This window comes from Moschus berezovskii, chromosome 25 (assembly GCF_049115385.1).
Source record: "Moschus berezovskii isolate FMDL1 chromosome 25, NW_MosBer_1.0, whole genome shotgun sequence".
NCBI classification, from domain to species: Eukaryota; Metazoa; Chordata; class Mammalia; order Artiodactyla; family Moschidae; genus Moschus; species Moschus berezovskii.
The window spans coordinates 51934049-51956868 of NC_142484.1; the positions used below are offsets into that span (position 1 = coordinate 51934049).

General features: G+C 44.4%; 1 protein-coding gene across 1 annotated transcript in view; it reads right to left on the reverse strand.

Moving 5' to 3' along the window:
- LOC129542122 (protocadherin Fat 3) overlaps positions 1–20900 on the reverse strand; it is a 177055-nt gene extending 156155 nt beyond the window's left edge. Inside the window, 5 exon segments of the mRNA XM_088832281.1 lie at positions 6418–6557; positions 15489–15557; positions 15994–16204; positions 18516–18830; positions 20865–20900. Coding sequence (XP_088688407.1) covers positions 6418–6557; positions 15489–15557; positions 15994–16204; positions 18516–18830; positions 20865–20900 — 771 coding nt within the window.
- Between the last annotated feature and the right edge of the window lie 1920 nt (positions 20901–22820).

The following is a 22820-nucleotide window of genomic DNA, read 5'->3' on the forward strand; positions in this document are numbered from 1 at the left end:
CATCTTCTTCAAAGATCATGAATCCGACACTGTTTACCATAGGCTATCACTATTCAGGGCTTTGGTAAGCAAACTGATTCTCTTTCTTAACCCAGAATGACAGTGCTTTGAAATAGTATGTCAAGAGCCAGCCCCATCACCAGAGCAGGAAGGTATTACAAAACCAATAACTCCCTCAGGTATGTGTACTTCCCTGGTGGCTCAGTGGTGAAGAATCTGTCTGTCAATGCAGGAGACACAGTTTTGATCCCTGGGTCAGGAGGATCCCCTGGAGGAGGCAATGGCAAACCACTCCAGTATTTCTTGCCTAAAAAATCCATGAACAGAGGAGCCCAGTGTGGTATAGTCCATGGGGTTGCACACACAATGTATGTTTCCTAGGAAGTCTGGGTGGTTGCATGTTGAAATTTTTAACTAGAGTTTCCCAGTAATGGAAGTGTTGAGTTAATTTACCTTAACCATTTTTAGGGCAACTACCCATTAAAAAACCCTATTAATACTGAGGAGCTACTCTCTGAAAATATGTACAAGCATACCAAAATTTATCAACTCTTTCATGAGTTTCAAAGACCTGTTGGATAGTTTCCAACAAACTATCTTGGAGAGTTTAGTTTTGTTTACACTAGATTATTTTTTAATGTAGACCATTTAAAAAGTCTTTATCGAATTTGTTATTATATTGACTCCTTTTTGTTTCTTTGCTTTTGTTTTTTGGCTGCAAAGCATGTAGGAGTTTAGCCCCCTGACTGGAGATCTAACCTGCACCCATTGCATTAGAAGGCAAAGTCTTAACCACTGGACCCTCAGGGACGTCCTGACAACTAGGTTCTGGTTTGCATTGGCTTGTTGGAGGCAGCTGGATGTGGAAGCTGGGAGGGGTGTGGACAGATGGGAACACAGCTGGAACTAGGGTGGAGGTTTTAAATTTCTCCATTCATCATTATTCATGCTCTGGTCTATAGCAATGAAGGCTATTTCTGGTGCCAGTCATGAATTATTTGCTACCATTCCACGATATTTTATGTGTAGAAATTGGAAGTCAGCTCTTAAAACTTGGTATAATTTTGGAATACAGACAGCACTAAAAAGTGGTAGCTGGTTTTAGGCAAAGAGAAGACTGTCAAAGAGCCATCAAAGGTAGCCATCTTACAAGGGAAGGGAATGGCACCCCACCCTAGTATTCTTGCCTGGAGAATCCCATGGACAGAGGAGCCTGGCGAGCTACGGTCCATGGAGTCACAGAGTCGGACACGACTGAGCTTCTGAGCACACATGCTCTATTATGTACAGCACAGTAATATCAGCACTTCTTAACACATAAAATCAACGCTTCTTTTATACAGAGGACCTTGTCCATCTTGGCAGGAGGTTTTTGTAAAGACGATGCTTTGTTCTTTTGTTTAGTACATCTGAGTCTTTATAACTTGAAGTCCACAGCACCTTTTTACATTCTGTACTTGTGCTGGAGAATCTCAGAGAGAAAAAGATGTTTATTCGTCACCAGATATTATAGCTCTGAGGCACAAGAATCCTGGGAGAACTGGACAAAACCGCAGATGAAGGATGGGCTTTCATGTAGACACAGAGGCCCCTGAGGCTCTGATTCATGTGACGTTTGTGAAGTGAAACTCAACAGGTTGTTTATGGCTGATTTGAAGCCCTTGTCATACCACATTTTATGGTTCCAAAGGAACAAAGTAGAGAAAAGTTCCCTAAAGAAAACTGAACAGGTGTTTTGGGGCTACAGGACATTTTAGTTACAGGGTGAAGAATCTCCGTTTGATGGTAAATCATTAAGTTGCCTTGGGTCGTGGGTTGGAGTATGCTTTAGCGGTTGCTAAAAGAAATCTAGGATGCTTTTCTTTTCCCCAAATATCCTTCTTATAAAAACGTCTTTGATATCGAGGGCTGTGACTAAGCCAGAAATTGCCCCTGTCGGCTCTACCAGGAGCCATGGCTCAGGTGGGCAGAGGCCTGAACATCAGAGGCTGGAGAGGTCTTCATCCCAAATACAGCCAGAGAGGCAGAGGACTGGTTTTCTGATGGTAAGAATGATGGCAATCAAATCTGTACCTTGAATACTATTCTCACTTCTTAAGAAGCCCACAGCTTCCCCGGAGGTCCAGTGGTTAAGACTCTGAGCTCCCAATGCAGGGGGCCTAGGTTCAATCCCCAGTCTGGGAACAAGATCTCACATGCCACAGGTAAGAGTTCATATGCCTCAAACACAACAACAACAAAAACATAACAAGAGTTTGTATGCCACGATTAAGACCTGGTGAGGCAAAATAAATAATTTTTTTTTTAAAAGAAGAAGCTCACAACCCTAGAGACACAGAGTAACTTGAAAACTTTTGATAAGAAAATCTCTCGATACACTGTAGTAACCTACTGAGCTTGGCTTTGAAAAGAGGAAGCACCAAGTTTGCCCCAATGCTCTAATTTCTGAACTGCCCTAGTGAAAAGTGAAAGTGAAAGTCACTCAGTCATCTCTGACTCTTTGCAACGCCATGGACTGTAGCCCACTAGGCTCCTCTGTCCATGGAATTCTCTAGGCCAGGATACTCGAGTGGGTAGCCATTCCCTTCTCCAGGGGATCTTCCTGACCCAGGGATCAAACCTGGGTCTCCCTCATTGCAGGTGGATCCTTTACCGTCTGAACCACCAGGAAACTGCCCTAGACACAAGTCTAACTAACTGTACACCAGTCTGAAGTAAGATCAACAAAAGCAGGATGTGAGCAATGTGCCCATTCAAAGGCTTGTAACACATTCTCTCAATTAATTTTTTTAAAAATAGGTGCATATCTGGATTTAAAACTCTGAATCACTCTGACTTCAGGCAGGTAGTAAGCTCCCTACATATGGCATGAACTCAAGAAATATTCATGGAATAGATGCTACTGAATGATTTATCATTTGGCCCTACTGAAATTCTGAAATAAAAGTTTCTAGCTAACTTTTGTTTTAGGTTAACATGAATCAGTTGTGTTCTCTGGACATCCAGCATACACGCCACTCAGACCCTATTGAAAATGTAACATCTACTATTCATTAATTTGTTATGAAATATTTACATGTATCTATAACATTCTGGGCACAATGAATCACCATTTAATTCAACTGTTACAAAACTCTAGAGAGAAGTACGTAATGAATCGGGTTCCACGCTTTATTTGTATTTTATTTAAATATATCCTATGTTTTTAAATGGTGCTAGGGAAGGATTGGGGGTGGGAGGAGATGGGGACGACAGAGAATGAGATGGCTGGATGGCATCACCGACTCTATGGACGTGAGTTTGAGTGAACTCCGGGAGTTAGTGATGGACAGGGAGGCCTGGCGTGCTGTGATTCATGGGGTCGCAGAGAGTCGGACGTGACTGAGCGACTGAACTGGACTGAACTGAACTGAAGGAGTTGAAGTTGGATATGCTAAGACAGGTTGCTGCTGCTGCTGCTAAGTCACTTCAGGCATGTTCAACTCTGTGTGACCCCATAGATGGCAGCCCACCAGGCTCCCCTGTCCCTGGGATTCTCCAAGCAAGAACACTGTTAGCCACGTCTAATTTAAAAACTCTAAATTCTCATTTAAAGTGAATTAGCACTAAAGACTTAGCACTACTACACGTGGGTTGTTAATTAGTCTTTAGAATGTGTGATTCCTGCAGGATCTCAAGGTCCCTTTCAGTTCTCACTATCTTTTGAAGATACTCTGAAGCAGTCTGGGTTTAGATGGGGTGACCACATAGTTTATTATTCCAACCGGGGCCACTTTGAGGGTGCTGTTGCTGATTACACCAGTACAACAGGTGTAAAGGGGATTCTCTAGGACAAACAGGGTCTTGGGTTTACCTTAGGAAAGAACACTGGTGGAAGGATCAGGAGCTGATACACACTGGCTGCCTTATCAGTGCCTGTCATGTCCCCTTTCTGGGTTTCAGTTTATCGGAATGAAAAGGAAAAGTGTCATACTAAAACTGACCAACAGAAGATGAGATGGTTAGACAGCGTCACTGAATCATTAGACGTGAATTTAAGCAAACTTGGGGAGAGAGTGGACAGGGGAGCCTAGAGTGCTGCGGTCCATGGGGTCGCAAAGAGTTGGACACAACTGAACAACAACAAAATCAACCCTGCTGCTTCGTTCAAACTTCCCCACTTTACAATTACAAATAGACTCAAAGGAAAGAATCTCATCATGTTTTTGAAACAGCTTCAAATTCAGAGATAGCTGGCTAGACAAGCACATGAAACATTTTTTAAAAACTCGCCCCTTTTAAAATCCACAATGTTACCAAAGCTTACATCATATTTTAAATAATATTTATTTAAGATATATCATATTTTAAATAAATCAGCTTAAGAAATCAATAAGCTGACTTCAGGGCTGGCAAACATTTCATCACACCACCTGAAGCATCGTGTTGAGAAGGATTCTGAGGCTACACCTGGGCTCATGAGGAAAAAAAAAAAACAAACCTCAGTCAGTTAGTGATGGTTTCTGGGGTCATGGGGACATCTGCTGCTGCTGCTGCTAAGTTGCTTCAGTCGTGTCCGACTCTGCGCGACCCCATAGATGGCAGCCCACCAGGCTCCCCCGTCCCTGGGATTCTCCAGGCAAGAACACTGGAATGGGTTGCCATTTCCTTCTCCAATGCATGAAAGTGAAAAGTGAAAGTGAAGTTGCTCAGTCGTGTCCGACTCTTTGTGACCCCATGGACTGCAGCCCACCAGGCTCCTCCATCCATGGGATTCTCCAGGCAAGAGTACTGGAGTGGGGTGCCATTGCCTTCTCTGCATGGGGACATGAAAGAGAGGCAAAGAGGGTAGGAGGGGTTACAGGCTACGTGTGTGTGCTTGTTCTCTGCCAGGGCTGGCCGAGGGTCTCTGGTACTAAAATATAAAACGCAACGAAAACCAAACCCAGGTTTAGGGTAAATCTGCTTCATACTGGCATCTAACACAGTGTGAGTCTCACCCAGGCAGTCTTGTCCTTTTCCCTGCTCTCAGTGGCCTTCCATAAGCACTCAGGTGGCAGAGCATAAGTGACGGTCAGCAACCTTGGCGCGTGTCGCGATCACACAGGACTGCTGGGAATGGGCCAGGCTTCGCTGGGTTTAACAGCCCTGCCTCGGCAGCCAGAGCTTCCGCCGGGCAGGGAGGACAAAGGCCCGCCGGCAGCGGGGCTGGAATGGGGAGGGAGGGCAAGGCCCCCTGCCCTCAGTCCTCATTTTTATAAAAGCCGTGTGACCTTGGACATGTTACTTTTCCTAGTTTGTGAAATGAATTTGGATTCAGGGATTTTCTAACTTTAACTTTCTGTGACTAAAACATGAAGAGGTGAAGAATATCATGGTGTGTTAACTCCATGCTAGATGTCCTTCTCTTTGCAAATTCAAGGAAAGCTCCTTTTGTGGTCAAACAGATAAATCTTGCAGTAAATGATCAGGAAACAAACACACATAACTCTTTTATGCATCTGTGTGTCACTTGCTCAGTCATGTCCAACTCTGTGCAGACCCACTGACTAGCCTGCCAGGCTCCTCTGTCTGTGGGATTCTCCAGGCAGGAATACTGGAGTGGGTTGCCATTCCTTTCTCCAGGGGATCTTCCCGACTCAGGGATCAAACCTGGGTAAGCAGGCAGATTCTTCACAGACTGAGCTACCAGGGAAGCCCATTTATGTATAAACAGTCATAATTTTTTGAAAGAGGAAGCTCAGTTATATAACACAGTAAGCCCCCTACACGTGAATTTTCAAGTTGCAAACTTTTGAAGATGCAAATGTCCCCCTGTATGCCAATTGTTGTACTGTACTACTGTACCTTTCAAGGTATTGTACTGTAAAGTTAAAAGTCTTATTTTTTATGTTTGTTTTTTACATATTATTTGTGTGAAAAGTATTACAAACAGTATAGTACTATACGGGGATTTCTTGATGTCTCAGATGGTAAAGAATCTGCCTTCAATGAGAGAGATCCAGGTTCAATCCCTGGATCAGGAAGTATCCCTGGAGAAGGAATTGGCAATGAACTCCAGTGTTTTTGCCCGGAGAATTCCACAGACAGAGGAGCCTGGCGGGCTACAGTTCATGGGGTTGCCAAGAGTTAGGCATGACTGAGTGACTAACACACACTGTATAGCAGACCGTGTTAGTTGGGTCCCTGGGTTAACTTTGTTAAACTTACAAACAAACTGGACTTGTGAACATGCTCTCGGGACGGAACTCATTTGTATGCAGGGGGATTTAACTGTACTGTTGATAGAATCCTTTATCTAGGTTGTTCTTGCAACTTGTTTTTTTTTTTTTGACACATGGACATAATTTACTACTTCAACATATATTTTAGTTGCTTGCATCTCTGACTTTAGCAGATTTCTCAGCATTCTCACTGTTTAATAGGTTGACATCTTACCTGAGTGACAGCAACATTCGTCCCGTCGGTGACTTCCACACTCATATTGTAGATGGACCTCTGCTCTGCATCCAAAGGTTTTGCAATGACAATGGTCCCAACACCCTTCTCTGCATCAAAAGAGCTGTCAAAATTGCCCCCTGACGAGTTCACAGAAACAACATGAAATTAGCATATCTGAGAAGTCATTACACGTGCTGAGCGTGTCGCTTTAACGGGCGCTCATTCACAGAAACGGTTTTCTGGACAGGCAATCCTGTGGCTCAATCTGTACTTCTTAAATGAACCCTTTATTTTCTCACTTAACTCACATTTCAAAACACAGCCTCTACAATGCATAACAAATGCCACCAAAAAAATGTATTGCCAAAAATCCCCTCAGCACTAATGTTAGAGCAGTAAAACATAAATTGACCCCCTAAAATATTTAGAAAGCTAAAGCCCCATTCAACCCCTTGTGGCTTCTGGGCTAGGAATTTGTAGACCTTTCACTTTTTCAAAGTAGATTAAATTCTAAGTAAACAAACAGTCCAATCATTATTAACAAAAATGAGTAGGCACTTTGAAATCTGTACCAGGATTGATGGTAAACATGTGGTTGTTAGAGTTCAGATTCCCTCAATCTGATGTCAGAAATGAAGTTATAAATACTAGAAAATAAGGAAAAGCAACAAAATTGGATTTCATATTAAAAATTCTCTATCTGTAAGTTGGGATATTCATAGAACAAAAATTTTCTTTTGCCATCTTGACAGTGTGAGTTATCTTTCTCTGCCCAAAGTAGAAAGTTTACAGGAGATTTACAAAATGAAATCTGCAAAGAATGAGAGGGAAACATCAGCTATGGAACAACTGATAAAATATTTCATATGAAAGTTTAGGAAACTTTACTTTCTGCCACTGGACCAGGTATAATCCATAATCTATGGCTAATGTGCTTAAGACAATATAGACTTTGTTGAAATTACTGTAGATGTTTTCATCTCTGTGAATCAAAGTGTGGTTCATGATCTTTTTCAAAATGAAAGTTCTTTTTCAAGGGGGAGAGAAGATATTGGTAGAAATGCTGGAACAATGTTAAGTATCATTCACGAGGTCTATTTACTCTAGCTTGAAATTTCACTATGTCAATTAATTTTGTTCCTGGGCAGTAATTTTATTTAACTATAGCACATAGGGCAATATGTTTACTGAATTTCATATTTTAGAAAGGTAATCTTGGCTTCTGTTTTCTGCATTTCATTTTGCTGATCAATGAACAATGTTATGTACAATTTCTATGATATTACAATTAGAAAGGGCAGATGAGTTAAAGGAAAGAAGAATTTTATGTGAACTAGTAGAATTTGATGTATAATGACATAAAATAAATAATGTGGTGTACTTACAAAAAAACTGGTCATATATATTTCAAATACTTATTGCTTGCAGCTGCCATATACACTTAAGATTATTTAATTGCTAGAGAGAACATAATTGCCCTTGACATTTTATTAAAGCTATGAAGATACGGGGTACCAGAGAATTGCTTAGAGATGATATATTTTTCGAAAATTTCATTTAAAAAGAGACTCATCTTCCAATTAATATCTTTAATTGATTTACTGAGAAATAGTAAATGTTAACTCTAGAAAAAAAATGTCTTTTGAAGAACAGGATAAAGAGAAAGGGGAGGAGATCTAGGCTGGAAGAGAAGCAACCCTTAGGTCACCATGCCTCTTTCAAAGGAAATGTTTCATGTTGATAACCACATGAAATGAAATGTATGGCTGATTCAAGTGTCCTGAATAACCATCCTAATGAGCAAAGAAAAATCATTTGCTATCAAGTGGTACATTCTGAAAAAAAACTTTGTCATGGAAACTTTCAAAAGAAAGATGAAAAATCACCTCAGACTGTGTAGAAGGAAAGATGAGAAGGCAACTTCTCAAGCTATTTCTGGTGGGCATTAAGTCATATTTTAAACCACATTAAAAAATCATCTTTAGAATGCCTCCTTACCAAGATTTTTACTTTTGTAAATCTTAGGACCATGATTTTGGGGGGGGTGCGGGTTAAGAGTGGGCCAATAATTTTAGAAGGTGAAAATTTGTAAGTCAATGCAAATTGGAAGCTCTGCAAATGATAAAGCTTTGGTTTGCTCCAAAGACAAATAAAAATGAAATTTAGAGGATATGCAAGCAACGACTTTCAGTTTCAGTTACTATTTCAGTTGGACAATTATATACCCTTTCCCTCACTGCCTAAGGCTCACGTTTTCCTCGGGGCCCTCCCTATGCAGAAATACATCATCATTATGCTTAGTGGCATAAAATTTACATATTTTACATATGGCATATAGATTAGGTGCATCATTAGTCTTTTTTTGTATCAAAAACCATTTTTGACTACTTTTATGGTAGTTTAAAAGCCTTATTTTATATTGGAGTGTAACTGATTAACAATGCTATGTTAGTTTCAGGTGTACAGCAAAGTGATTCAGTTATACATACACATTTGTCTATTCTTTTTCAGATTCGTTTCCCATTTTGGTTATTATCAAACACTGAGCAGCGCACAGGGAGTGCTGCTCAATGTGGGAGTGATTTTTTACAGTTCTTTCTCTTCTTGCGTGTGCGTGCATGTGTGTGCGTATCTCCCTCATCCACCTTTGTTGTTTCAAAGACTCTAGACCTTGAAAGGAGCAGGGGAGATAGACAAGGAGAAAGCAGATCACGGTGAGCTGGAGAAACCCTGTGAGTATCTCTCCATGCATCAATAAGGCTAGCAGCCTCTGATGCTCACTTCTAGGATTTTTGCTCCTAGTGAAACCAAGATTTCATGTAAAACCAGGTTCCCCAAATTGTCCCTGAGTTTTACAATGAATTTCTGACAAGGGATACAGAATCTAGACCAGCAGTTTACCATCAACCCTCCCGCAATTTCATAACCTACCACTTAAGCCTCCCATTTCATGAATGACTCTGTCTCTCTCCCCCAGGCCTCATTTCTCAGGCTCCCTTCTAGCCTGAAAGGTGATTTCATTTCATCGGATCCCACATCCAATTCATCTGGCATGAGCCTATTAGATGGAATGAGTCTGCTTTCACTAGCAGTGTCCGTTTAAAGAAGATGTGCTTCCTCAGAGCCAGTAACAACATGCAAAGCCAGAGTGTGCTGGGGCGGCAGCGCTGGGCTCAGCACAGGGTGGGGAGGGGGAGACACCGCCAGCTGGGCTGATCAGCAACGTGGGGATTAAGAGAAGTCACAGCCTGAGCGTTGCTGCAGGGGCGTGCGGCAGAGACGGTCATAAGCGAGGTTGTGAACAGCCCACATAACAGAGAATTCATGTCAGGGGATGTTTCTCTTTGACCATTTTCGGTCAAGACAGGTGCAAAGGAGTAAACAGACAGCCATGAGAGGTGTGTTGGATCTCTGCTGCTGCTGCTGCTAAGTCGCTTCAGTCGTGTCCGACTCTGTGCGACCCCATAGACGGCAGCCCACCAGGCTCCCCCGTCCCTGGGATTCTCCAGGCAAGAACACTGGAGTAGGTTGCCATTTCCTTCTCCAATGCATGAAAGTGGAAAGTGAAAGTGAAGTTGCTCAGTCGTGTCCGACTCTTAGCGACCCCATGGACTCCAGCCCACCAGGCTCCTCGGTCCATGGGATTTTCCAGGCAAGAGTACTGGAGTGGGGTGCCATTGCCTACTCCGTTGGATCTCTACTGGATTCTAAAGTTAACATCAAAAGTTGGAGGGTCCCCAAAAAGCTTTGAAAAATGGGATGGGAATGAAAATACTTGGAGCCAGCAGCTACTGCTGGAATGTGCGGGCAACAGGGTGTTGGGCCATGAACCAGTTAAGTTTTCCTTTAAAGAAATCACCGTCTCTCCATTACGAGACCCAGGGGTGACTATCTCAGAGCTTTTCTTTTAGAAAAGCTTCCAGACCCCTCCCCTAGCTCTGATTCCAATCCACCCTACTCACAATGGTAAAACTATCAACCAAAATTTCAAAATCAATCAAGGGAGACGAGCTATGGGAGAAGCTTCCCAAACACTGAGCCACAGAATCTCAGTGAATTACGGGAATTGTTTGCAAGCTGTTCATTCAAGTTCAGCGTGCACACCGAACTTGAGGGAAAATACTACACACTATTTCTGTGGTTTGATCATGAATAACTGTCTGCCTTGGAAGGAAGAAAGCACAGTACAGGGCTAAAATGGATATTTACATGGGAGGCAGGAGAAGCAGGCTGGAGGTTAGAAACAGTGGTAGGAAGGAAAATCCCTTCTAGAATCTGGTTTAAAATTCATTTTCTTACAATAATATCTGAAGCAGTTGTAGGCTTTTTATTATTTTCCTAAAGTTTCTTCAGGTGTTTTCCTATAGACCACATGGTTGCTATGGAGATGAGAGGCTTGTTGGGGATCCAGTGAGAAGAAATGATGTCGTTGATGACTCTGAGCAAGTGTCGCCCTGATGGAGGGAGAGCTGTATTAGAAATGGGACAGCCCTCTTGGGAGGGGTAAGGGGGAGTTCTGTGATTAAGAAATGTGGCCATTGAGTTAGAGAAGACCCAGAGAGGTTAATGCTAGTCAGGGTGACATCAAACAGTTTAACTTGCCTACTTGATGGAACCCTGGGGCTTCCCTGGTGGCTCAGTAGTTAAGAATCCACCTGCCAATGCAGAAGACACAGGATCAATCCCTGGGTCAGGAAGATTCCCTGGAGGAGGAAATGGCAACCCACTCCAGAATTCTTGCCTGTGAACTCCCATGGGCAGAGGAGGCTGGCAGGCTATAGTCCATGGGGTTACGAAGAGCTGGGACATGACTGAGCACACACACACTTGATGGAACCCTAACAGGGAATGGCCCCATCAGGGGTGAGGTTCTAGAAGGACAGGTCTAAGCTTGCAAGACAGAAGCAGTCAAGAAACCAAATTCCTCAAGAAGCAATGACAGACTAAGGGCCCAGGGTGTCTTCATGCTCCTGCAACACAGAAATGTGTTTCAGCTGAGCTGGACCCACATGCCACCTTATGCCATCAGGGGATTATTTTCAAAGAACAACTTTTCTCTTCTCTATGCATTGCTGCTGCTGCTGCTGCTAAGTCGCTACAGTCGTGTCCGACTCTGTGCGACCCCATAGACGGAAGCCCACCAGGCTCCCCTGTCCCTGGGATTCTCCAGGCAAGAACACTGGAGTGAGTTGCCATTTCCTTCTCTATGCATTAGGTGGGGCAAACAAACAGAGATAGGTTAAGTGGTTACTGCCTACCAGAAAAACAGTTTTCCTAGTCTAAGTCAGGGGAAAAGCTAGAAAAGTGGGTGGTAGTATCTCCCATCAGACTGGAAGTAAAGAGGAATCGTTTGGAGTGTGTAGTAATGGCGGTCTTTACAATACAAATATTTGTCAGCAGGATAAAGAGACAGGGACTGTGAACCAGATTGCGTGCACATCAGAGAGTATGTAAATCGAGACGCTGCCGAGTTGAAATCATAGTCTCCCGAGAAGTGTGAAGATACGTGAGAAGCCACAGAGGATTGTGGGTTAGCTTTGTTCCTTTCGTCTTCTCTCCCTTTTAGCGCAGGGAAGGAACATGCTGTGCAATGGGCTGTTTAAACACAGAACAGCTGAACTCTATAACGTTTCCTTTTAATTACAGCTTTCTTAACTTGGTTACAAGTGGGCTTCTGTTTCTGGAAGCTGAAGAGAGTCTAGCTCTGTGACACTGTAAGCCTTTGGAGGCACAAGAAAGTATCTGGCAGGTCCTTGATGCAGGGGTCCCGGCTTGGGAACAAAATCTTGCTCTCTACACAGCTTTTGTGAATTCATATGATAGTAGGAGGAAAAGAAATGCAGTTAAACAAGAATCAAGATTGGGAATTGGGAAGACTGGGAATATGGAAATAAGGAGACAATACTCTCAGGGGAAAAGGCATGCTGGAACACTATTTCTGCTTAATTAATGTAAATTCATTAGTTAGAGCATCTGGAAGCTGTGTTAGGCTGGGAGGAGGTATGGTCTGTAACCGTGAGTGTGTGTATAGGTGTCCATCCCGCTATAGCACCCTGCTAAGTTTCTTAGGCATTGAGAAGCCCTTTCCCTTATCTCCCCTCGATCTTAGCTTGGCCAAGAAAGATACTTGGGTAAGGAAGAAGGAAAGAGACAGAGGAGAGTGCTGGGGGCCAAGGACAAATAAGAAAGAAATCTTGAAAGAATGAAACATCTGAATATGATAAAGGAAACAATAGGTTTTTAGAGAAGAGGAAAAGATGTTGTCAGCAGGTTGGAAAAATATGGCTCTCTGAGATCAGAAAAAAATTTCAAAGTGGGGATTTGGTGGAAGGGGGACCATATCTATTCTGAACGCAGCCAGCACCTGGGGAAAAGTTTGTACTTTCTCCATGACTTAAAGAGTTGACATTTCAAGAGGCTGGCTGGATGCAGGGATGGAAATAAAATCAAGTTCTGTTTGGGCATCTGGCCCAGTGAATTTAATTTGCAGGAGAAGCTTGACTGGATGTTACCAGATACACAGTGAGATCTGTGACGGAAGCATCTAGGCTAGAGGGACAACCTAGTAGGTCCATATTAAGAGAAGTGCATGCATGCAGGCTCGGTCATGTCTGACTCGGCTGCATGCACGCTCAGTCATATCTGAGCCTTTGCTGCATGCACTCTCAGTCATGTCTGACTCTTTGTGGCCCCGTGGACTGTAGCCTCCCAGGCTCCTCTGTCTACAGAATTCTTCAGACAACAAAACTGGAGTGGGTTGCCATTTCCTATTCCAGGCCTCTTCTGGACTCAGGTATCAAACCTGTGTCTCCCAAGTCTCCTGCACTGGCAGACAGATTCTTAACCACTGAGTGACCTGGGAAGCCCATAAAGAGAAGCATCTGAGCACTAAAACTGGAAAGATTCTATAAAAGGAGCATAGATTTAGGAATAAAGATGGAGAAACATGAAAATGGATGCTATGTTTCTGATCATGACTCCTAGATATGATTTGGAGCAGCCTAAAGGGACTCCTTCCTGGAAGGACTCTGGTCTGTCAACTGCCTGTCTCTTCTTGGACCAGTTCTCATTTGGCCAAAGGCGCTGTGGTGGCTGAGGCTGAGAACACGGTGGAAGGTCACAGCGACTCTGGATGGGTCTCAGGAGGCATCAGTGGGGTTAAAACACGGGCTGCCTGGGGCATCTCCATCGGCTGGCATCATTACCCCACTCACCCTGGGTGGAGATCAACAAAAGCAATGGCAGGAGAAAGGGTGAGGGCGCAAAGACCTTGACCTTAAGGGTTTAGATTGAAGCCTAGATAAACACCATGAACACGTACGCCAGCACGAATACTGCTGAATGGAATTCATGCAAGTCAGGTTACATGTAGCATCATCAGGCATGCTTTCCTATACACAGTCACACACACACGCAGGCATGCTAAGGAGTCGCAAAAATGACTTGGATAACTGGGGTCCGGTGGCCGGTCAGACTGAGCATCAGAGAAAGGTGTGCTTGTGAGATTTCTGAAGAGGGGTGCATGCAAGGGCATCCTGGGGTTGGTGGGATGTGCCGCGTGTCAAGAGGTTGTATGCACGCATCATGCAAGGGAGAGGAGCAGTGCTGTCAGCCCGTAGAGGCGCTTGCAAACTGGAGTGTCGGAGAAGGACGGAGACGAAGTGATCACTGATGGCAGAGGGCAAGTCCTCCCACGGCTCAGGACAGCGCAGCAGGAGCCTCGGCCTTTGGCTTTCCACTGCACTCTCCCTCGAATTACCGAAAAGAAGTCATGGTTGCACTGGAGACATGCTGAAACTGAGATGCATCTTCTGTGACCCTGACGGGGCGGTGGTGAAGGAATTACCAAAGGTGATGGGGCACCGACAGCCAGGCGATGCCTGGGGTGCGAGGACACAGCTGAGAAGATGGAGGAGCAGAGAGATCTTTCATGGATCAGAAGAGGTGCCATTTCAAAGGCGTTAAGTGGAAATGAAGATGGAGTGGAAAGCTGGGAATGACGATGGTCATGCACAGGGATGGTGTGATCCATGCCCATTAAGTGAAAGAAAGCCGGTCTACCAGCATTCTAGAAAATGAAATAGGTAGAGAGCAAGCCTTTTCTTTGGGGGAAGTTCAGGGGACCCTCTACTGATGTTCCATTTGGGGGCCACGGGGCATTCATTCTTTTCTGTGCTTCATTAAAACAGATGTGGAATGTTCTAAATGCTTTCCCCAGACCCAGTCATTCCTGGGAAGTGAGGCAGGTTCCTGCCCATCCTATCCAAGCAGTGACACGTGAAGGAAATGATTCCCCCAGACCAGCTCTCCAGAGTCACCGCCTCCCACGGAGGACCGTGGGAAGTCAGCTTCAGCTGGACCCAGCGTCAGACCCAGGGCTGGGACGCACTCTTCCCTTCGCTTGGATTCCTGGTCCTCAGCACTCGTTTCCTCTCCGCCGCCTCTCCCTGCCGGGTGGTGAAGGGGCAGTTTTGCCCTGTCATTTTGCAGCCTGGTGTGCTTGCTTGCTTTCTTTCAAGGAATTTAGAGGTTGCTTTTAAGGTCTCCCCTGCCTGCGTCCATCTGCTTTTTGTATTTGGCTCTCGCAGGAAGCTCTCGCTGGCTGTACATCTAGGCTCCATTTCCTGTCCTTTCTATTGTGGACAGCAGCCCGGGACTCTCCTGGGGGGGCTTTTGGTCTACAAATGGCACTCCTACAAAACTGAGGGGCTGGGATCTATTTGAATTTACTTTTCAATTGGAAAAGGCCCAGGTAAACTAACCTATGAAAAGATCAAACAACAAAAAGCCCACATACCTCAAAAACAGAGAAAAAAGTTTCTCTAAAGAAATCAGAACAACCCCCCCCTCCACCCCAAATCCAAACCCCATCGAACCTCAAACAAAGGAGTCATTGGATATGAGTAATGCAATCGCTGTTAGAGGCGTGTATGAAATCTGTGGGCTGCACTTCAGCCTGTCACAGGCAGTTATGAAAGATGTAATTTAATTTGCTTAAAAAGAAAAAAAACCCGTAAAAGGCAGATTGGATAGCTGTATTTTAGCAAATGTGTTTGCACTAAGGGTACCTTCTGTTGAACAGTTCTGCCCACAAGCTGTCTGTAGAATATAGAACATCTCTTGAGCATGCTTGCCACCTTGAAGCAGGGCAGTCGGGAGCAGAAAAAAAAAAAAAAAAGAACAGAATGCAGAAAAAAGGTGAAGAAAAAGAGAGAAATGAAGGACAGCAAGTCTAGTACCATCAATACATTTAGAAATGAGATTAGCCAAGTGTGACAATAGAATTTAAATGACACACAGAAAGACATTTAGATTGCAGTAAATAACGTACTATGGAAACTCCAGCCAGAGCACTTTCGGTTCAGCTTAGCTACAGAACTCAGAACGAAAGCACAGGTCGACTATTCATTTTACTGGCTCTTTTGCATTCCAGCACTATACATCTTTTCATCTTAGCATAGTCTTTAAGTGTTTTTTTTTGTTGTTGTTGTTATTGTCTTTTCTTTTTTGCTAGTTGCTCTGAACAATCCGTGATTACATTGCCCAATACTGCCCTTGGGGACTCAAGCTTACCGACGATGTCAAACCACAGAAGGGTGTTAGCTGGCTGCACAGACACCACCCCGACAATCTCGGTGACTCTGTCATTCTCCATGACTGTGAAGTTGTAAAACGGCTCATCGAAGGTCAGCGGTACAGGCGAAGGAGGCGGCTTCTTAATCCACTCAATGTGGAGGCGGGCCGTGGAAGACTTCTGAGGGCGCCCGTTGTCCACAGCCTTGATCTACTCACACACAGAGAGGACAGAGAGCTGTTTCAGAGCCCAGGTCCTGGTGGAAGCCTGCATCTGTCACTCTTATGCTGTGGGGCTCAGAGTCCATCCTCATGACGGGGTTGGCAAGGGGAAGACGGGGGAGCGATCTGAGGACAACAGGCTCAGGGACTGTGGGAAGCAACTCGGGCACATGGGGCCCCAGAGCACATTTGCCAGAAGGTGTTTTGAATCACTGCCAACCTTGCAGATGTGGAAAACTTGAAAAACAAATGGTGTACTTGCAAATTTTAGTGTTGTATGGACATGAATGACAGCTACAAAAGTAAGAAGAGCTAATTTGATTTCTTATGGCTATGGTGGTAGTGTTGCAAAAGGAACAAATGCATTGTCATTGTCACATAGAATAGTCACATGGGATTCCAAAAGTGAGATGGGAGGAGGCAGGGGAAAGGCATCAACCTTGCAAAATTCATCTCAGAGGCCCTCTGGTTAAGCCAACCTTGAAGATGATCTCTCTTGGTGGAAACGTGGCCCCCTCGAGGCAGTGGAGTAAGGAAGGGGGTGTTAATGACTCTTCTCTGTGGTCAGATATAAGGGCTGAGAAAAGCATGTTTCCCTGCCCAGATATGTAGGGTTAACTGCTATGCTGTCCTGGACTTAAATGTATGTGTGTGTGTGTGTGTGTGTGTGTGTGTGTCGGGGGGGTGGGGTGGTGGGTTGCAGTTAAGTCTAACAAGCAAACCATCAGTGACAGAAAATTTAAAAACCAAAATAAAAACGGATTGTAAACAGTTGCATTAAAAATACCATTTCCAGATGCACTGCTATTAGCTGTAGCCTTTAAAAACAGTGACGACTCAGCTCCCTTGTGCTGTGTTCATGAGTGATCACTTTGCCTGTTTCTGTGAGAGGAAGGGCCCTTGAAGACAGATGTCTCAGGCTGGGTTTCCCAGGAGCAGAGTCTGAGACAGGGATGTGAGTACAAATGATTTCAAAAGGAAGTGTTCCCATGAGAAAGGGAGTGAAGAAAACGGGATAGACAGAGGAGGAGGCTAAGCAAGGATGTGGTCTCAGCTGAGGTCTAACCTCAGCCTGATTCCAAAGGGAGCTCTGAATCATTCACTGCACTACTGAGTTGGATCCACCTGGAGGCAAGGAGGTTGGGCTTTTATATCTGGTGTCAGTTAGGAATTGGCCGTGGGCTGCTGGGCTAGTGTAGGCGTATAGATCATCTTGGCTGAGAAGTGTAGCCAAGGATGACTCTCTGAAGAAGGAATCAGCTTTGAGCCCTTAGCAGTCAACACTCACAGCAGTTGGGGGATGGCTGGACCAGCCTGATAAAGGGGATCTGGGCAGGGTACCAACAGTATCCACTGCAATCCACCTGTTCCTCAAAGACTTCCACCGGCAAGTCTCAGACAACTGCAGCAGCACCTGTTACATCAGAACTGCTGACGGTAGAAACAGGACTGGTTTTTATTTTCTTTTCTGTATTCACTCTTGTGAATACACTGCTGAGCAGGGAATGGAGCCCAAGACCAGTCCATAGGTAAAAAAAATAAATGGACTCAGACCATCCTTTAAAATAACAAAGGACTGACCATACACAGCGGAGAAGACTGAAGACTGAGAGAAAGATGGCAGATGGCGATAACTCTTGATAGTTGTCGGGACCCTGGAAAGTGCCCATCACGGGTGGGGCTGACCAGTCTCCTTTTAGGCATAGCTGCTACATGTCTAAAGTGGTTGGGGTTGGGGGAACCCCAAGGATGGTGCCTTAGGCATGGTATTAACAGCTTAAGTCTTTATTTGAGACGGTGCTCATACTTGTTTTTATTTTTGATTTTCTAACAACGAAAAATGTTATGTTTTACTTAAGATTTTTCACTTTTTGCAGAATAAGCCTAGCTGTGATTCGTGTCCCTCAATTTATACAGTGAAATTCATGTTCTATCACATTGTCAACAATTACAAGAGCTGTTTTCATTGGGAGGTCTTCAGGACATGTTGAGTGGTGGGCAGGTTATGTTATTCTGCTGCTCCCCTCCCCTCAGTTTACAGCTATGCTCAGGGCCTCGAAATGATCTGGGGTTACAGAAAGTGTAAGTGAGTAAATGATGGAGTAGGCTGTGCACTGGAAATGGAGAAAATGGCCTCATTATTTAGGAATGTCACTGCAACAGAAAGTAGCCTTCCATTGTTATGTGGCTGCACATTTTAGTCCAGAGATTTTTTTTTGTTTTTGCTTAAAACATATATATGCATAAGAAAATAACTTCCTCACCCTCATTAATGTTATTGAGGTTCAGTAAAATCTTACCGTGAGAATGTCGTAACTCCCTGCTGTAAACTGCTTTCTGGAAGAGACCATGCCGGTTTTAGGGTCAATGAAGAACCTCCCATCATCATTCCCGTCCACGATACTGTAGGAGATCTCAGCGTTGGGGCCCTCGTCTCTGTCGAATGCAAACGCCCTGTAGATGGGCTCTCCCCGCTTCTTCCGGTCACGCTCTGGCAGCTTGATCTGGTAGACCTTCTCTGGGAACTGGGGCTTGTTGTCATTTTCGTCCAGAACCTGAACCACCACCCAGATGGTCGACTGTTTCGGGGAGAAGCCACCATCTGTCACGGTCACCTGAGTTTGGAAAGAGAAAGTGTTTTACAATCAGAAAAGAGAAAAACTTTTCTCGCCGCTCCTCCCCTTGGCACCCCATGAAAGGTCCGTTCTGGGCAGGGGGGCATCTCAGCTTCTCTTTTTCTTGTGGTTCATGTCAAATGCATAACGCTTCATTGTTCATGCATAAGAGCAGGGAAGACTCTCAATCTGGTAATGGAAATCACTGATAAAAAGGTAGGAAGGAAGGAGGCTCTTGTTGTGGTGTGAAGAGGAGAGGCAGAAGAAATATGATTGACTTTACAAAATGTACCAGGTTACAGAGACTCAGCAGACCTAAAACGTGCCCCTCTCTGCTGAAATTTGCTCAGTGGCATCCAACTTTTTGCGACCCCATGGACGGTAGCTCGCCGGACTCCTCTGTCTGTGGAACTTTCCAGGCAAGAATGGTTTGGAGTGGTTTGCCATTTCCTACTCCAATGCCCTTCTCCACAGACACCAAGAACACACTAACCATTATTATGTGTTAAGCCATGGGTGTTTTGTCTAATCCTCGGGCAATGCCATCACCATCCAAATTCTTTCAGTATTCATGCTCTTTTCTTTCTTTTCCATCTTCATGTAAAATTTGTGATTTTTTTTTTTACATTGTCACTGAACAAAAGGAAAACTCTGATTATAACTTACAATTTTGATGGCTGCTCGTTAAGTACATTTGACAGTTACAATATGTTTTTAAGAGTCATAAAATATTTTTTCTTCCTCTCTGGGAAGTAGAAGAGAATGGCCACCCTTTTCGATAGCCCTGAGATGCTCTTCTTATGCACGTCTGTGGAAATGGAGAGCGGAGAGAGAAGAGGAACTTGTAGATAAAGAATTTGCATGGCAGATGTAAACTGTCTTTGAGTCTTAGGATGAATAATCTTCTTGGTCATAGTGATGATAGTTATTATCTTATTAATACTTAACATGTGGATGGTGACCTATAAAGCACTCTCCTATCTTTCCTCAGTAAGGGGAACAGGTTTATTTATTCCCATTTTACAGATGAGAAAACAGAGGTCCCATTGTTACTAAGTCTAAAGTCAGGTACTGAACTTTTGGCAATACTTGGTATTGTGTTTAATTACAAAACCTGGAGGAAACTCTATTCAATCTTTCAATCGTTATCTTGATTGAACTAACTTTAAGACTAACTATAAGATAGTTTATTATTTCAAAATACATAATTGGAGGCTGGAAGGTATATAAAGATGCACTTGGCATCAACAGGAGAAAAACAACAGTGAGCTACAGCCCCTCATCATCCAGTTTTTCACTTAATGAAGCAACCTGACAGGAAAAATGAAGAGAATAGAGGCCCAAAGTGTGAGAAAACAAATTAATGGCTTTTTGCAAAATGGGACCCCAATCTAGTCTAGTTTCTCTTACAAGCTGCTTTAGAGGATGGCTTTAATAGACTTCAGGTAAATTTTCATAGGAGTTCTTGTTTTCTTTGAAAAATCAATCAAGGTTCCTTCCAAGGTTATTTCCCAATTGACTTGTTATGTTTCACAAAAGAAACACCGTTAGGGCGACTATGTGCCAAGGCTGGATTTTGACTCTTGAGTTAATTCCTGGACATGACGAGTTCTGAAGAGGCACGTTCTGCTGCTGCTGCTGAACTAAATTGTTACACTCCCAGGTGAACTGTGTTGACCAAAACACATTGATTTCTTGGCACTCAACTCCTCCGCCTCTCTTTCTGCTTGAATGGCCCCTTTCCAAATCCAGGTAACTCCCACTATCTTCCCTGTGCCCAGAATAACCTCCTCACTGCTTGTCAACACCTGCCCCGCAGAGGGCTCCAAGTGGAGCTCTGGGGCTACTTCAGGGCCAGGAGGCTGCAAAGGAATGGACAGGCCCTCCTGGGGCCACTCACCTGAGGATCCTGACGCTATGAAGGTGCCTCTTTCTGGAGTTCGCCTGAGTGTACAAACCCAAGTCCTCGAGGTGTCTGCTTATAGGTGGGAAGGGCGGCAGCTGCACAGGCTCATGAACAGCCTCCAGGCTCACCTGCATCACCACCTCTCCATGGGTACCAGCCCCCATGCTCCCCCAGGCACACGGGCATCCTTCGGTACTTCCAGCATACTCGCTTCCATCTCAGGGCATTTGCCTATACCATCCTCTTCCCCTCTTCACTGACGTTGCCTACACATCCTTTGGACCTAGCTGAAATGCCGTTTCTTCAAGGATGCTCCCCAACTACACGGATCAAGTACCAGCTGCCCCTCCCCCCCGGCTACTCTATCTCCTTCCTGAATTATACACTCTTGAAATACCTTATACTCTTCTTTTACAGCACCTACTGTCATGGAAATTAATTAAGCACACGATTCTCCAGCAAGCTGATCAGTTCAGTTCAGTTCACTCAGTCGTGTCTGACTCTTTGCGACCCCATGAATCACAGCATGCCAGGGCTCCCTGTCCATCACCAACTCCCAGAGTTTACCCAAACTCATGTCCATCAAATCGGTGATGCCATCCAGCCATCTCATTCTCTGTCGTCCCCTTCTCCTCCTGCCCCCAATCCCTCCCAGCATCAGAGTCTTTTCCAGTGAGTCAAATCTTCACATGAGGTAGCCAAAGTATTGGTGTTTCAGCTTCAGCATCAGTCCTTCCAATGAACACCCAGGACTGATCTCCTTTAGGATGGACTGGTTGGATCTCCTTGCAGTCCAAGGGACTCTCAAGAGTCTTCTCCAACACCACAGTTCAAAAGCATCAATTCTTCGGCGCTCAGCTTTCTTCACAGTCCAACTCTAACATCCATACATGACCACTGGAAAAACTACAGCCTTGGCTAGATGGACCTTTATTGGCAAAGTAATATCTCTGCTTTTTAATATACTATCTAGGTTGGTCATAACTTTCCTTCCAAGGAGTAAGCATCTTTTAATTTCAAGGCTTCAATCACCATCTGCAGTGATTTTGGAGCCCCATAAAATAAAGTCTAACACTATTTCCACTGTTTCCCCATCTATTTCCCATGAAGTGATGGAACCAGATGTCATGATCTTAGTTTTTTGAATGTTGAGCTTTAAGCCAACTTTTTCACTCTCCTCTTTCACTTTCATCAAGAGGCTCTTTAGTTCCTCTTCACTTTCTGCCATAACGGTGGTGTCATTTGCATATCTGAGGTTATTGATATTTATCCCAGCAATCTTGATTCCAGCTTGTGCTTCTTCCAGCCCAGTGTTCCTCATGATGTACTCTGCATGTAAGTTACATAAGCATGGTGGCAATATACAGCCTTGACGTACTCCTTTTCCTATTTGGAATCAGTCTGTTGTTCCATGTCCAGTTCTAACTGTTGCTTCCTGACCTGCGTACAGGTTTCTCAAGAGGCAGGTCAGGTGGTCTGGTATTCCAATCTCTTTCAGATAAGTTGGTTAAGGGCTAATAAGTTGGTTAAGGGCAAAAACTGATCTTGCCTGTTGTGTTCACTGCTTTTGGGCATGTCAAGTCACACAGGACATGCTCCCTGGGTATTTACTTAAAAAATTAGACTCTAACTCGGGTCCTATTTGGACAGTCTCGTTAGCCGAAGCAGTCTCACCTCGTAAGACTTTTGTGGATCATTCAAGGAGTAACCCTAAGCGGCCTCTCTGCCCAGAACGCCTCCATTTCCTCATCCCCCACTTTAAGCATCACCCCTATGCTGATCATTCGTGCTCAAACCTCGTCTCCCGACTCCAAACCAACACGTTCAATTGTTTACTAGAAACGTACTCTTTGGACCTCACACATGCACCCCAACAAGAGCCCCATCCTGAAAAAGACCATCCTCACATCTCCTCCTCCCTTTTGCATTGTCTCAACGAATGACAGCCCCCACCCCTCAGCCACCCACACAGCGGTCTGCACCGGGACCTGGGCGTCCATGCAGGGTGCCTGCTCTGCCCAACTATTCACATGGAAGCAGACGTGGCGGCCAGGAGGCATTTCTCATGTGCACCATTCGCGCCT